Source organism: Dendrobates tinctorius, unplaced genomic scaffold, assembly GCF_039654945.1.
Source record: "Dendrobates tinctorius isolate UK_male_01 unplaced genomic scaffold, ASM3965494v1 ptg000360l, whole genome shotgun sequence".
NCBI classification, from domain to species: domain Eukaryota; kingdom Metazoa; phylum Chordata; class Amphibia; order Anura; family Dendrobatidae; genus Dendrobates; species Dendrobates tinctorius.
Window position 1 is genome coordinate 2,859,468 of NW_027362026.1, and position 17,290 is coordinate 2,876,757.

Here is a 17,290-nt window from a genome sequence, read left to right on the forward strand (position 1 = left end):
TTGTGCGTTCAATAGGGTCTTCTGCCTCCATTTCACACAAACTGACGCTGTCTCTTTGACTCCCACTGACAGCCTGCTCGAGTACCTTTAATTCTGCCATGGCTGTTGCATGCTCACATTCCTTCTCTAGAGCTTCCTTTTCCGCTTTCACGCGTGCCGCTTCTGCATCCATTTCTGCTCTTTTGTGCAGCAGCTGCGTCCATTTCTGCTCTTTTGTGCAGCTGCGTCCATTTCTGCTCTCTTCTGTGCAACAGCTGCGTCCATTTCTGCTCTTTTGTGCAAAGGCAGCTTGTACCTTAGTAGTTTCAGCCTTAGCACGTGCTCTTATAAGCTGCTCAGTAAGAGTAGAATATTTTGATGAACTTGACCTAGATGAACGTTTTGAGTGCTTGCACGATTTGGATGAGCGAGTTGATGCATCTGGTGTTCGTGCGATTCTAGCCTCTATCTTGGCTTTAATGTCACGTACAGTGCAGTCTCTTTCAGAATTAAGCTGCTGGAAACCTTGCAATTTGTTTAAAGTCTCTGGGAGATTCAGTTTCTTCAGGAGAATACTGTATTGGTCACTCTTCTCCATATACATTTGGTATGCTGTGCATAATTGTTCTAGGACTCCCTCTGGTGGTAACTCATGAGAAGCAGGCCTTGATACAGTGTCTATGTGACTCAGCACTTCCATACTGAAGACACATCACTATATAATTCACATTTTGCAGTCTCTAAATTCTCCATGACTTTCCATGTGGGTTTGACTGTACGTTTTCCCCTTTCGCTAGATGGTGGATGGGGGTCTGGGTCTCTTTCCTGTGCTTGTAAGTCTGGTAGGGACATTGTATTCCTTGCTTCAGACATGATTAGATTGCAGGCAGGAAGAGTTGATGATGGGGGTTATACTTCTCACTGTTCAACAGGAAATACAGACTCTGCACAGAGTTGATACTTTGTATCTAATGCTGGAGCAGCTGCAGGGTCCTCTGTAATGATGGGAGTTATATTCCTCTCTGTTCAGCTGCAGTGTGTGGCTTCTATGCATGCTGGGGTCTGGCTGGAACTGGGTTACAGTATCTGGGAAATGTCTTTTTCCACTGAGATTTAGCACAGACCTTGAGTTACTGTCTCTGAAGGCAGGTTATTCCTTTTTACTATTCTGACTCATGGATATGTAGAACGTATGGTGCCTGGATAGACCTCTTTCTGGGCCCCTTCGGTATCGACCTTTAATCACGTTCATACCGATTAATCAGACAGCTTAACTCAGCCACGATCTCGTGTAAGAAGACTCCAGGAAAAGAGGGATGCTTTAACTGAAATTCTTGTATTATGATGAAAGCAGCAGGTAAAAAGGAATATTCTTCAGAGGACATGTAACAGGATGCATACAGATGGAGGGACGATCACAAAATGGAGAATGAAGGAGGGAACAAACATACATCACAGGACTACAGGGAGAGAGTTGGAACAAAATACAGGGAAAGGCAAACTTCTGCCTAGCAACAGAGATGCAACACAAACAATGCAAATATTAAATGATTTCCCAAGTCGTGGGACATGACAGATATGACTTACCATTATATGTCTCTTCTGTGTAGGAACCTCTTTTACTTGTAGTGTAAGGTTATGTGCACATGCTACAGATTCGCAGTGGATTTTGCCCTGCTGATCCGCAGCAGTTCTGCAGACAGTGTACAGTACAATGTTAGCCAATGCGATTTCAAATCAGCAGTGCACATGCTGCAGATTTTTTTCGTGTGGTTTTAAATCTGCAGCATGTCAATTCTTTCTGCAGATTCCTCAGCGGTTTAACACCTGTTCCATTGTCCAGGTGTCAATCCACGGGGGGGAAAACCGCAGGCAAATCCGCAGATAAACCGCAGGTCACTTTACATGCAAATCCGTGCAGAAAAATCCATAGGTGAATCTGCGGCGTGTGCACATACCCTTACATTTTATTACCCTTACTAATAAAGGTAGTCTAGCCTTAATTTTAATTGTCCTATTTTCTTGACCCTTGTCCAGTCTTTTGGTTTTGTACTTGGGTTTATACACTGGTTTGAAAATAACTCAACATAAGACCTGGTCACCTACCTGTCATTGGTGTTGTGCCAACAGGCCATTTTTAAGAGGGCCTTGTATTGTATAGTATCTTATCTACTAACGTATACTTCATTGAAACATGTGTTAGCATAGAAAGTTTCATTGTGTAGAGAGAAATGGTCGTTTGACCATGAATATTAACTGCTGTCAGTTTGGTGGTTTACAAAATAACTGGAATAGCCCAATTCTATACATGGCCTTCCTGCCATTACAGTAAAAGCCATGAACACAAATCATAACTTTTTGAAGTGCTGGTAGATGCCTGGCAGTTTGGTGTCTTCCTAGCATGAACACTAGTAACCCAAGCTTCTTTACTCTAACCTCAGTCATAAATTCCAGTTTCCTTGCTCTGTTTACATGGGAGGTGGAATGTTTCATCAGGATTTGGCTTCATGGCTATTCTGCAGATGGAAAATGCTCACACTAAGTTTATTGCTGTTGTAATTAGTGACCATACAATGCCCTTTCCTTTAACTTCCTTGTAGCTACAAAAACGAAGGGCTTTGTAAGTGATCCATCTTTAAACACTTCAGTAGACCTGGAATATACTGTCCCAGCTACTCTGCCAAGAGTCAAATGGTCCATTTTGTGTTCCTTGGATCTGTTATTTGTTGGAAAGGTGTAGTGAGATGTGATGTATTCATGTACATAATGTAATCCATGTGTATGGTAAGTTTTCTAGATCAAATTCCTTGTGTACGGTAGGATGTGTGCCAAGGCTGTAAGGCTGCCTTAGGATCACTGCTGGTAGGTATCTAAATCTTTCTGACCATCTTGATACTGGCCTCCTCACTCAACTTCTAATTTGTTAAATCCTGAATAAATATGAACTACATGCAGTTCTGACTTTCCTCTCCAAATTGAGGCTGGAATCCTAAAGTGTACATTGTGCCTAACAGCATACTGGGGAAGGGTGTGAGTACTAAGATAATGGAGAGATTAATTCTGTAATTTATTGAAAGTTAAATAAAAAAAGTGGGCACTTCCCTTAGAATGCCTAAGTAGAAGTGTTCCATTTCCAGGATCACTTATAAAGTTTATTGAGCAATTTAACAAGGATAGAAGTTTAACAATTAAAAGCCCTGAGGCTGTGACATATTGACCACCCCACAATATTGGTCTACTCTAACCAATCAAAACAAGATGATAATTGATACAATAAAATGAAAGTGTTTTTATGATCATGGCCAGATATTCAAAAAATGAAACAATGACAGTAAATGGCCCTGGCAATTTTATAAAAAGCAAACATGTAAATAGTTGCTGAACATAATATACTGCCAGAACACACAGGCTAATTTAACTGTATAAATAACATGGGCAAAGGCATGGTCCTGAAACCCTGTATGTAAAGTAATGAGAATAGGGGGAAATAACCCCATGTGTATTCCCGCCCTAACTGGCTTCCTCAGGGGCATAACTACACTTTTTTCATGTTTGTTTGAATTATGCCTTAATTGGATAGTGTAGACCACAGCTCAATTTTGAGTGGGTTGGTTAGTATACCATAGCCTTGGGGCTTTTAAATTTAAGTTTTGGCTTGATTAAATCGTCAAACTTCAGAAGGGATTCCTGTGTAGGCATACTTGGCTATTCCCCCCCCCCCCCCCCCTTGTTGACAGTTTTGGGCACATGAGACTGACCTCTTGGTAGCACAGTAAAGCATAATGTCAATTTTATCCAAATCACGAATTTTTTTTTTTTTTTTTTTATGCTTTGCTTATATAGCTTATTCCAGGAGAGAACATGTGCTTTTCATACATTGTCACTGTCCCCAATGGGGCTCACAATATAGATTCCCAATCGGTATGTCTTTGGAGTGAGAGGAAATCCAAGTGCCCAGAAAACACACGCAGACACAGGGAGCACATACAAACTTCCTTGCAGATATTGTCCTTAATGGGATTTGAACCCAGGACCCCAGTGCTGCAATGCTATTCACTGAGCCACCATGCTGCCCTAGTGAAACATAGAAAAGCACAGTAAAAAGTGTAAATACTGTTGTAAAGTAGTAACAGTAAACAGTGCTAGTAAAGAGATTATATAAAACAGGGTATTTGCTTGGTGCATTTTTTGCAAAAAATGTATAGTAAGCCGCTCTACCAAACTTCAAGGTATACCCAGATCAGAGCAGTCCCTAAGTGACCTCTTTAAAAACCTGACCATGTGTATAGTAACTATATGATCAAGATTCAGACAGGTAATGTCCTATGTGAACACGCTGCAGAGGACAGCCTTTATGTGAATGGCTCACAAGGGAGGGGTGGAAAACCTCCCTAATTTTGCAAAAGCAAGAAACCAATTAAATAGATTATGCATTCCCATAGACTATAATGCAAAGGTCTGTCTCTGTGAAAAACTAATGTCTGAACAAGACCTAGTATAGTTGAGTCAGGAGCTGAAATTTCCAAATGAGCAAGCCCTGAAAACAGTAAAAATGCAATGAGGGCCAGTGTGTCTAGACCAGTTTAAAATAAATGATCACTTAAGTGTGTATGTGTGTGTGTGTATATGTGTGTATATATGTGTGTGTGTGTGTGTGTGTATATGTGTGTGTATGTGTCTTTTTTTTTTTTTTTTTCTTACATATGAGTGCTTCAACATTTTACTTGGCTCTAAAGGTGACTAGGATTAAAGTGATCTTAAAAGTTTCAGACGATGGCCCCGTTCAGTTTAGTTGGGCTGAAATGTAGATAGATATTCAGGCTTCAGTTCTTACCATATGGTTTTATTTTTCAAGTTATGTTTCACACTTTTCAGATGTGGGAATTAAGTCATTCTGCCTGCACATGATCTATTTGTTTCTGAGCCAAACCTCCTGACTCTGACTTTGCCACAATGTTCCATGTTAACCCTTATGACATATCCAAGTGTATAGAGGACTGCTTTTCTTCTGCACCATTGGCTGCACTTTCTTTCACGTGACCTATTGTAACACTTTCAGGCAGATTACATCATTTTGTGGGTTTAAAATCCTTATTTTTGGCAACAATCTAAAATGAAACTTGCACAGCATAGTGGTTGGGGAAATGCTGAGCTAGGGCTCCTGCATTTTGCAATATTAAGCCTTGTGGTGCCACATAAAAATAGAATGTATAAGAGTAAGGGATTGCCACACTTCTGATGAATGGTTTGAGGAAATCTCTGAAGTGTCGATGTTTGGTATAAAACCAAAAACCCACGGAAATGACAACTTTAGGCCGTGTGCCCACATTGCATTTTTAAGTTTCTGCAGTGGCAATGCCGCCACTTAAATGCTAGTTAAAGCGCATCCCATTCAATCCTATGGGAATTCGCAGTTGCTGTGCCAATGCTGCAGATTTTTCCGCTGCAGAATTGCGTTGTGGAAAAATCTGTAAAATGTCCATTAATTTTGTGGAATTGCAGCAATTCCGCCACCATAGGATTGCATTGAAACGCACACTTTTCACAAGTGACTATGCCCACCATGCATAAAGTGAGCATTTCATGTGCAGATGGTACCCAGAGTCTGAAGGAGAGGAGACTCTCCTCCTTGCCCTGGGTACCATATACCTGCTTAAAAATAGAATAAAAATAAAAAATGGGATATACTTGCCCAGTTGGCCCCTGGCATCCACCTGGTCCTCAGCAGTTCTTCCAAGGCGTGCTTTGCAGAAAAATGACCTTTGTGATGTCACATGACCACTGTCATGAGCGGTCATTCTCACAAAGCATGTCTGGGAACTGGAGTGCCGCTGAGATCAGGGGCTGGCAGAAGGGGAGTATATCCATATATTTTTTTTTTTTAACATTCTATCAATAGTAAAAAGTTGGTCGCACTATGCTCAACTAGTGACCAAGCTGTCAATCACTTTTCCAAGCTGCTTCAAATTGAATGGAAAAGTGCTTGCATTCTGCAAGACAAATGCTTGCATTTTGTGGGTAACTGCATGCGTTTTACCTGCGGCAGGGAGTTGCAGAAATGCTGTGGACAATTCTGCAGTATTTCTGCAATGTGGGTGCATAGCCTTACATTTTTACCAAGTCCTTGTTGCAAAAAGAAACCAAAATGTTAAACAGATATACACATGGTCAAAGTTGTTGGTAACCCACAATGGTGACAAATGACTTGAATCTGACAATAGTAGTAAATCAAATCTATAAAAATGAACAAATGAAACTCAGACATGCTTTTTAACCATGCTTACACAGAATTAAAAAACAAACAAAAAAAAACCATGGACTGAAATGATGGTAACTTAACTTAATAAATTTTTGCACAACCTTTTAAGGCAATTACTGCAATCAAACGATTCCTTTAACACTCAATGAGACTTCTGCACCTTTCGACAGGTATTTTGGCCTACTCCTCAAGATCAAACTGTTCCAGTTGCCTTTTCCAGATGGCATGTTTCAGCTCTTTCCAAAGATGCTAAATAGGATTTAGGTCTGGGTTAATAGAAGGCTACTTCAGAATAGTCCAGTGTTTTCCTCTTAGCCATTCTTGGATGTTTTTAGCTGTGTTTTGGGTCATTATCCTGTTGCAAGACCCATGACCTGCGACTGAGACCAAGCTTTCCGACACAGGGCAGCACATTTCTCTAGAATCCCTTGTTAGTCTTGAGATTTCATTGTACCCTGCACAGATTCTAGACCCTGTGCCAGATGCAGAAAAGCAGCCACAGAACATAAGAGCCTCCTCCATGTTTCACAGTAGGGACAGTGTTCTTTTCTTGATATGCTTCATTTTTCCATCTGAATATGGAGCAGATGTTCCTTGCCAAAAAGTTCCAATTTTGTCATTTGTCCATGGCTTTTGAGGGTTTTTTCCAACAATGGTGTCCTCCTTGGTTGTTTCCCAAGAAGTCCACTTTGGATCATAGAATCCTAGAGTTGACGGGGACCTCCTGGGCCATCTGGTCCAACCCCCTGCTCAAAGAAGGATTCGCTAAATCATCCCAGACAGATGTCTGTCCAGCCTCTGAAGACTTCTATTGAAGGATAATTCACCACCTCTCATGGCAGCCTGTTCCACTCATTGATCACTGTCAAAGTTTTTTTTCTAATATCTAATCTGTGTCTTCTCCCATTGCTCCTAGACATTCCTTGTGCGAATGAGAATAACAGACATACAATGATAGTGTGATCTGACACTGTTCCTTGAGCTTGATGTTCACCTTTAATCTGTATTGAAGTTTCTCCTGGGCTCTTTTGTTACCATTCATATTATCCGTCTCTGATTTGACATCAATTTTCCTCCTGCGGCCATGTCCAGGGAGGTTGGCTACAGTCCCATGGAGCTTTAAATTTCTGAATGTGGAACTGTAGTCACAGGAACATCAAGCTGTTTGGAGAAGGTCTTACAACTTTTACCTCTAACATGTTTGTCTATAATCTTCTTTCTAATCCCCTGAGAACTTTCCTTCGCTTCCTCTGGTCCATGTTGAGTGAGATACTCACTGTGCTGTTTGGCGACATGGTATGTATCTGTAGCCCTCTATACAGGCCCACTCACTGATTCCAAGATTGTAGACACCTGTGATGCTAATTAGTGGACACACCCGGATTGATCATGTCCCTTTTGTCACATTATTTTCAGGGGTACCATCACTTCTGTCCAGGCCTATTTCATGATTTTTTTTTTTTGTTTTTTTTAAATCTGTGGAAGCATGGCTGAGAAGCAATGTCTGACTCATTTGTTCATTTTCATAGATTTTTATTACTTTTGCCAGATTCAAGTTATTTCTGTGACCATTGTGGGTTTTTCTGTCGTTAAATGAGGGGTACCAACAATTTTGACCACATGTGAAGTTAAAGGAACTTCTTGGCCATGGGGCCACAACTTCACACAGGCTGATCTTCAATTGCTTATAAAACATTCTCAGGTGAAACTATGCAAACTCTAGATGCTATATATTGTACACCTAATTACCATTCATGGACAATATCAGTTAATAAAGGAGGTGTAGTGAAGACCAAATGGTAAACCACATGGAAATTTAAAAGGTATGTGCTTGAAGGCTCCCTACTGACTTGCTCACTTTGGAACTTTGGATCTATCCCTTGTATTGTAGTGTGCTGGGGAGAAGCTGCCAGGCTGGCCTGGAGGACTAGCCACCTAAGCTGCATGGTTCCCAGCCAGCTCTTACATGAATCTTCTCTGACATGCTGAAGCCACAAAACTGGGATAATTCATGCTGCCAGTGGTACAGGCAGCATGAATCAGCTCTGGGGTTTTACCCAGCACCATTAATCTGTGTTTTTAGTGCAGATATTGTCTGTCTCCATCAGGGCTCACAATCTAACTTCCCTGTTATGTCTCTGGTGTGTGGAGGAAACCCACAAACACAGGGAGAACATACAAACTCATTGGGTTTTCTTTTGGTTAGGCAAAACAAATACTGAAGACAATCTCCATGTGATAAACTAGTTTGTTACAATGAAAATGTAATCTTACTATACCATTGTCCAGGATCAGGGTTGGCCAGAGTCTGGGAAACCTGAAGCTATATTTGGCAGATCTCGCCTTCATTTTTGGCTTATAGTATGGCTTCCAAGGTGATTCAATCAGAACAAACGCTTACTTTCAGCCAGGACTATAAAGTTTCATGAAAAACTGACCTTTGTTCTTTAAAGGTTAAGAGGGAAAAATCTGTTAACATATTTGTACCCAAACTGTTTATCCTCCAGTATCACAAGCAAGTAAAGCTCAGATCATCCAACACAAGTATGACATACTCCAAATATGGTGCAGTTATGTTATATAGTAATGCAGGCTACAGTGAGAATGTTCAGTGCTGGGCATGCACTACACTAGCTTTACTTGGACATGAAACCTTTTCTTTTTTTTTTTCTTCTTTTTTTCCTCCCTTAGGTTGGCGATAAGGTCATGGTCCTCAATCGATATGGCTTGTGGCAAGAACTGGTCACTGTGCCAGCCAATCATGCATTCATTATGCCTGAAGGAATGAGCTTTGAAGAAGGTGCTGCCTTTCTGATAAACTACATCACTGCTTATATGATTATTTTTCACTTTGGGAACCTAAGACCAAAACAGAGCATCCTCATTCATATGGCAGCAGGTATGTCTAAAGTATTGGGACTGGAAAATGGGTTACGACAGTCTGTCTACGTTCGACTGGTTTAGAGCTAGGGTTAGAAATGCATACTAGTTTTAATAAAGGCTGTGGGTTTAAAAATAAAATACTACAATTTCCTGCAGCCACAAATGCCAACATGTGATTCTCACTGGTTTACTGTCAAGAGTTCAGGGAAATGGTACCCAACATCCTTTTAATAGTAGAAAATAAAGGATTACAAAAAATTAGATCATATCCTGCCTTTTTTTTTTTTTTTTTTTTTTTTTTTAAATTTGCAAGCAGTTAACTTCCTTTCTTTCCTGCTTGTAATGAGAGCTCTTCCTGTTCAGTTATGGTATTTCCTGTGTTAAGTTCAAGTATTGTACAGGAAGTGAAAATTGACTACAAAGAAATTTAGACAAGTGAAGGGACAATCTCCTTTTTTTTAATCAGGGAAAACATAATAAATTGCAATGTAGAATGTACACTTTAGTTTTGTTAGATTATGCTAGTTGCCTTAAAAGCAACCTGTCCTCAGGATTGTGCACAGTAACCTACAGTGTCAAGTCAGTGCCAATATATTGATTAAAATGATGTGGTGGTGGTTTGATTCGTAATGCAGACTGCTGACGGGTCACTGATTCCTCGCTGACCTGCCCCCTAGTTTACATAATGAATATTTGCATACTGAAATAAAAAACCTTCTGCAGGTGGCACCTGTGCTGCAGCAAAATCGCATATGTATTGTGTGTAGAATTATGGTTTAGGTTATCCTGATATATAAAAAAAACTCCATTTGAAAATAGTGCCTGCACAGTAGCAGCTTTTTGTGTAGAGAGGTGAGCCGATAGCTGCTACTGTGCGTGTGCTGGCAGCTCCATCTTGAGAGGTTTCTTCATCCAAGATGGTGCCAGCACATGCACAGTAGCAGCTATGGGCTCGCCTCTCTAAACCGATGGCTGTTACTGCACAGGTGTGGCAGGTGCCATTTTCAAATGGATTTTTTTTATAGCAGGTTATCCTCAACCATAATTATATACACATTACACATGCGATTATGCTGTATCGCAGGTCCATGGCTCGTGCCTGCAGAAGGGTTTTTCAGTATGTGTATAATCATGTAAACTGTCAGGTCACAGACCTGCCCCCTAATCTGTAGGTTACTGTACACAATCCTGACAGGTTCCCTATAGAGTAACTTAAACATTTTTTTTAACATGTACAATTAAAAAATTATCACTTATTCTCAATTGTTGGTGAAATATGTCTCTAGTTCATGGATTTTCCATTTGAGTGGTTGGTGTTCATGTTCTGTGGAGAACTTGCAGCAGAATGTCTCTGCCTCCAGCTCCTCCACTCTCTATAGAACTTTAAATTCACCAAATGTCATCTCTTCACAGAATACAGGCTATATGAATGGAGTTACAATCCAGGATGACTGTCTCAGATGAATCAAGTTACTGTTTTTCATGTGTGCTCTAATTTCTTAAATTACCATACTCTTTAAATCTGTACAGGCTTAAGGAGGTTTTACACTAAGCAATATCGCTAAAACGTCACTGGTTTTGTGATGTTATAGCGATATTGCTAGTGATATCGCTATGTGTGATACTTGCCAGCGACTGGCTCCCCCGCTGCTGATCGCGCGAGAATGTCCGGCTCCATTTCTCGTCGTCTGCTTCCTGCTGGGCTTCCTGCTGTGATGTCCAGCGATGCGTGGAGGCGGGCGGGAGGACGCAGGATCGCTGTGTGTGAATGGTAAGTATCGTGTGCTGCGTCGCTGCTGCATCGCTGTGAGATCTTTCTGTATGAAAGCTCACTAGCGATCATTTAGCGATGCACCAGCGATCCTGACCAGGTTGGATCGCTGGTGCATCGCTAAATGTAAAAGGGCCTTTATGCCAGAAATCCTTGTCTGGTGTGTTGAGCCACACTTTATCTGGTTTAATTGTGGAGTTTACTGTAAACCTGGAGATTAACTCCAAACTCTTGCTCCCTAAAATACTTACTATGCCATCGTGTGGCTGGGTGACTGTTAGGTCATGTGGGATCTAAGTATTCGGTTCCCCATTTTCAGGATTTAGGAGGGAAGGGGCAAAAGTACCATGTGAATTGATTGGTGAGCATGAGTGATTTCTTGATATAGAAAAGAAGGTTGCACACAGTCAGTCTCTATTCATGCTGATGAATTAATACTTGTTCTCTGGTTCACTGTTATAATTTTTTTTTTTTTTCCCTAAAATAGCAAGTTAATAACTTGATGATCACTGTAGATCTGACTGCTAAAACCCCATCAGTCCTTAAAGTGACCCTGTAAGCAGGATTGTGCCTGGTAAACTAGACTGTCAAAATGATACCTTTGTTGATTAAATCCATCTTGTAGTTTAACCCAAAAACTACAATTAAAGATTAATGATATTCTTATGCTCCAGAGTAGCCTGTGGGGTTTTATGTTGCACTTTGCTTGCATATGCATCCATATGGCAGGTCACTAATCACTGTGACCTGCCTCCATTTTAAATGCAAAAAAAATTCATTCATCAGGCAGGTGCTGTAACATGATGTGGTGGAAATTACTATTTTCGCTTTTAGTATGTTTGAAAATAACTCATAACCAAAACACCAGAGACTGTGCCTGCACAGTAGCATCTATTGCATTCTGATGCTACTGTGCAGGTGTAGCCACTTGTGCCATCTGGATAAAGCCAATTTTCTTTTATTTGCGCTACCAAAATGGTGCTGGTTGTGACACCTGCACAGCAGCATCTATTGGAACATAATGGGTGCTACAGTGCAGGTGTGGCCACTTGTGACTTTTTTTTTTTTTTTTTTTTTTTACCCAGAACTATATAACTAATTAAAACAAACAGGCATATTCATTGTATCATGCTACAGCGCACATGCCTTAGGCTACTTTCAGACATCAGTTTTTTAGCATCAGGCGCAATGCGGCGAAAAATGTAAAAGCTGGCATTGGTTGCCACCAGATCCGGCTTTTACCCCATAGACTAGCATTATCGCCGTATTGCGCCTGATGGCCATGCGGTGTGTCCGGCGTCTGCAAAATTCCCTGCAACGTTTCTTGCAGCGCAGGAACGGCTTTTTACACAGCGCAATCATGCCCAGATACTGAGTGTTAACTCCACAAGTGCCCGGCAAGAGATCTCACCCAGACACTTGTGACAGATCTCTCTTGCTGGGCACTTGTGGGGTTAACCCCACAAGTGCCCAGAGAGATCTGTTGCCTGGACACTGATTGTTAACCCCACGTGTCTCCCTCTCTCTCCCTCTCTCTCCCTCTCCCTCCCTCTCCCTCTCTCTCTCTCTCTCTCTCTCTCTCTCTCTCTCCCCCTCTCTCTCTCCCTCTCCCTCTCTCTCCCTCTCTCCCTCTCCCTCTCTCTCCCTCTCTCTCTATGTTAATGAGCACAATCCTGCAGATGGGTTCCCTTTAACACAACTCTGTAACCCTGTCTTGATCAGACCAGAAGTGCAGTCTGACAGGTAGTGCTCCTGTATATCTTGCCCATGGAACTGCAGAGCACAGAGGCTTGCTCCTTAGAGATCTTGCAATCTGAAGAAACCTCTTTAAGAAATCTCCTGATCAGCTGAATGTTAGAATACTACTTTTCATAAGGTCTGTTTGTGTGCCATATTGACTACAATTCTGTCAGTTCCTCTAGATCTGTGGTTTGTGCTCTCCAGACATTCATGGGACTGATCAGCTGAGCTGAAGATTAGCTGTTCTCTTGGAATGCACTGGTCACTTCACCCAGAAACCAGTAGATTAATGTAGCCATCTCAAAGAATAAAACCTAAAGTGTCATTTGTGAAACTGTTTAAAAACTACCCTGTGTGTATATAGAATTTTAATTACAAAACCCATTCGCTCTGCATCTTGTTCTGTGCACACATGACATAATTCCCCACTTCTCAATCCCTTCACCTCACATCTGCCATTTCCAGATTACAGCACTTGTGAGGAGCCTGGGGTGATGAGTACCGGGTAAACATGGTCCTCTGCTGCCACTCATACATACATTGTGTATTTTCCACCCACCCCTACAAGGGAATTTGTGGATTCCAGGAATTTATAGAACAGATGACATGAATCCAATTCTTGTGCAGAAAGTACAACTGCTTTTTGCGAGAACTGACCTCTGACAGCAATGCTATGAAAAAAGGGTGTACTGTGGAACAATCTTTCCCTGTCTGATAACATGATTATAAGAATCCAGGGGTTGTGGTGACCGTGTCCCACATCATTTAAGTTTGGTTTATTGTCTATTTTATAGACCTGCCTATAAGCACATGCTGAACATTTAACAACTTTGTCCAGGATTACAAAAGGCCCATTTAACCTGATGTGGTTGTGTACAATTTGTCTAGGTTCTGTAATGTGATTGGACAGTGCACTATATAAAATTATTTTCTCAACAGGTGGAGTTGGTACTGCAGCCATTCAGCTCTGTAAAACTGTGAAAGACGTCACAATATTTGGGACTGCATCTGCTTCTAAGCATGAAACGCTTAAAGAGAATGGAGTTACTCACCCGATTGACTATAGGACAAGCGACTATGTTGATGAAATTCGCAAAATCTCCCCTAAAGGTAAACTCCTAGGCATATTTGTCAGCTGTCAAGGACTGGTTACATACTGAAGTTGTCAACGGAATGATTGGCTCTCTTGGCCAGGTGGGTTTGGCTTATGACATTGGTCAGCTTTTAGATTTGCAACAAGGTGACTACATGCAAAAAGCATTATACTACTAAATCTTCCTGCAAACCTAGTAGTGTGTCTTGTGAAGGAAAGGGACTTTGAAAACTAGACTATGCTTCTGGTCTCCCGTACATTGCATGAGTTGATTGTAAAATGGGGTGTAGTCTCGGTCATCTTGGCTGAAAAATGCCACATGTTTTATACTACCTGACTTAAATGTGGTCTTCCCACCCCTTTGTTTTTTTTCCTCCTTAGGTGTAGACATTGTCTTGGACCCCTTGGGAGGATCTGACACTTGTAAAGGATACAACTTATTAAAGCCCATGGGAAAACTGGTCATCTATGGTGAGATTGTGCTTTCCTGATTGTACAAAATAAACTTCAACGTGCAAATGTTTCTGGTTCAGATTGTTCTGGCAATCTGATATACTGTTAACCCCTTTGGTTTGTTGCAACATGGCCTATATGTACAAAGCAGGCTAGATTAAAGTTATCTAAAGTCCCCAGCTTCATCTCAAAGCTTATCTCTAGAATTTCATATGGTAGAACAGGACCTAAGCTGACAACTGTGGCCTTGCTCAAGGCTGACTCTCATTGTAAAAGGAGGTCACAAGTTAAACTTTAAGGCAGAGCTATAGCCTTGGCAAACCTTCTTCCCATTACAATGTGCTACACAATTTGTGAAATCCTGCCCTGGCATTTCTCCTTGAATAGTTTTTGTTCATAACTTAGGGTTGGAAATTTGAGGGGGTACAGGCTTCATGCTTCGATTTCTAGTCGTGCTTTGGGAAGCCTTGATGGCTTGTTAACCCCTTAATGACCAGGGGTATTTTTGGTTCTCAATTATTTTTTGATCCCCTTCCCAGAGCCATAACTTAATTTTTCAGTCAATATGGTCATGTGATGACGTGCTTTTTCCAGGACAAGTTGACTTTTGAATGACACCTTTGGTTTTGCCATGTCGTGTAACCGAAAACAAAGAGTTCCAAGTGTTAAAATTGCAAAAAAGTGCAATCCCACAGTTTTGTTTTGCTGTTTTTATTAGGTTCACTAAATGCTAAAACTGACCTGCCATTCTCAAGGTCATTAAGAGTTCAGACACCAAACATGTCTAGGTTCTGTTTTTTTTTTTGTTTTTTTTTATCTAAGTGGTGGAACAAAGTCCAAAGTTTATGTTAAAAAAAAGCCATTTTCTGAGAACCGTAGCGTCTCCCTTTTTTTGGGATCTGGGGCTGGGTGAGGGCTTTTTTTTTTTTTTTTTTTTTTGGCCTGCCGGGCTGATGTTTTTAATGAAACCATTTTGGTGCAGATACGTTCTTTTGATCGCCTTTCATTGCAATATTGCAGCGACCAAAACTTATTTCTGCCGTTCCAATTTTTCTCACTACACTGTTTACAGATTTCATTCTTTTATATTGATCGGGCGATTTTTAACATGGCGATGGCAAATTTGTATGGATTTTTTTTTTTTTTTTAAATTTCATTTTGAATGGGTTCAAAGGGGGTGATTTGAACTTATAAATTTTTAATTTTTAAAAAATTTAAGTTTTGTTTCTTTTTGCATGTGTCAATAGTCTCCATGGGAGACTTGATGCTGCACTTGTCCGATCACCTCTGCTACATAGAGCAGGGCTGAAGCCCTGCTCTATGTAGCAGAAATGCTCACTTGCTATGAGCACCAACACGAAGCGGCACTCATAAAGATCCAGCAGTGACAACCACAGGAGTCTTCTCCTGACCTTTGGTTGTCATGCTAACCCATCTGCAACCCACAGTCATGTGACTTAAGCGCCAATGGGAGGAGGGAATGTTGTGCTTCCTGCACATGCATGTTAAACGCTGCTGTCATCAGAGCTTGACAGTGGCATTTAACATTTTAACAGCTGTGGGTGAATTGTGACTTCACCCACAGCTGTTCCAGGCACATGTCAGCTGATCAGATCAGCTGTCATGTCCTAGAAAAGGTGCAGGCTTATTGCCACTCCTCAACAAACAGGGAGGTGTCCAATGACTGACTGTCCATCATTGGACTTTAAGGGGTTAAACTTTTCATAGGCTTTTGCAAAAATAAAATGAAATGCTAGATGTATAAAGCTGGGGTCAGACCTGCGAGAAACTCGCACAAGTCTCGCACATCACTACCCGGCACTTGGACTGGGAGCGCTCAGCTGCATGTATTTCTGTGCAGCTGAACATTCCAGTCCCAAATGCCAGCGGCAGAGCCAGGTATTGATGTGAGTTTCTCGCAAGTCTGACCCCAGCCTAAGTCGTACAAAATCAAATGCCCCCTCCCCCCTCCATTGTACTTAAGTTGCTAGTCTGGGGCCAAATCATTAAGACTAGCATTGGGCACACCGTGTTGATTCAGCACATCATACTACAACTCCTTTAAGAGGCACACTGCTTAATGACGCTGGCATGTTCCTTGCCAGAAATGCTACTTCAGTCAGTGTCTTGAGGCGAGTATCTGGTGTAAGATGCCTGCACTTGCTGAATTTGATGGGTGGATGTAACATTTCCCTATCCCACAACAGCTCCACCCAATTAACAGCTTTTTAAAAATGTAAAGGTTTTTTTTTTTTTTTTGCATAATTCCATGTTGCACAAAAACTAAGACTTGGTGTTTGGGTTTTCTAGCAAACACTTAAACTCACCCTGTCTGTTTTGGACGTACCTTGTCGTCTTCTGGTCAGGTCTATGGCAATGTCTTACTCCTTTAAACGTGCATGTGTTAGTATTGTAATGAGATTTAGTAGCCATATACTAAGTCCTTTTTTTAAATGTATAGGTGCTGCCAACTTATTGACTGGACAAAAGAAAAACCTAATGGCGCTTGCAAAGTCTTGGTGGAACCAGTTCAGCATAAATGCTATGCAGTTAATTTCATCCAACAAGTCTGTGAGTGGCTATCTTCTGGGCCGTCTGGATGAGGAAACTGAACTGATAACAGATGTTGTAGCTACACTGCTCGATCTTTATAAGCAGGGTCAGATCAAGCCTAAAATTGACAGTGTATATCCCTTTGAGCAGGTAAGTTGGCTGTACTTTAAAATTAGGATTGTGACTGGATTTCTAACATGGCAATTTTCTAAATATGCAGGAAAAACATGTCTCTTTAACAACCTCTAGTTGAACCTCTCGTGTGGAAACAGATGTGTATGTGCGGCCATATTTCACTTTTCTGGCATTGATGCACAAAGTAAAAGTTTACCTTAACGCTGTACCACACTTCCTGCTATTGAAACGCCTCAGCTTCTTGTAGTGTATATGGAAAAAGCCACTTTAATTGAGGCCTTTAAACAATGATTGTTCTAGCTTGTACTTCTGGGTGTTTAGTCAGAGAATCTGTCACTTGTTCAAATCAAGTACAAGGGCTTGATGCACCTCTGGCATGGTCAAATAGTTTAATTTCACCAAACCAACTACTTGTCTTCTGACT

The 17,290-nt window shown here is 41.2% G+C and overlaps 1 protein-coding gene across 1 annotated transcript in view; it reads left to right on the forward strand.

The window, feature by feature from the left end:
• Nucleotides 1–17,290, forward strand: part of VAT1 (vesicle amine transport 1) — a 74,404-nt gene that overhangs the window by 44,529 nt on the left and 12,585 nt on the right. The window contains exons 2-5 of the mRNA XM_073562597.1: nt 8,930–9,137; nt 13,572–13,742; nt 14,107–14,196; nt 16,640–16,881. Coding sequence (XP_073418698.1) covers nt 8,930–9,137; nt 13,572–13,742; nt 14,107–14,196; nt 16,640–16,881 — 711 coding nt within the window. The remainder of the gene's footprint in view (nt 1–8,929; nt 9,138–13,571; nt 13,743–14,106; nt 14,197–16,639; nt 16,882–17,290) is intronic.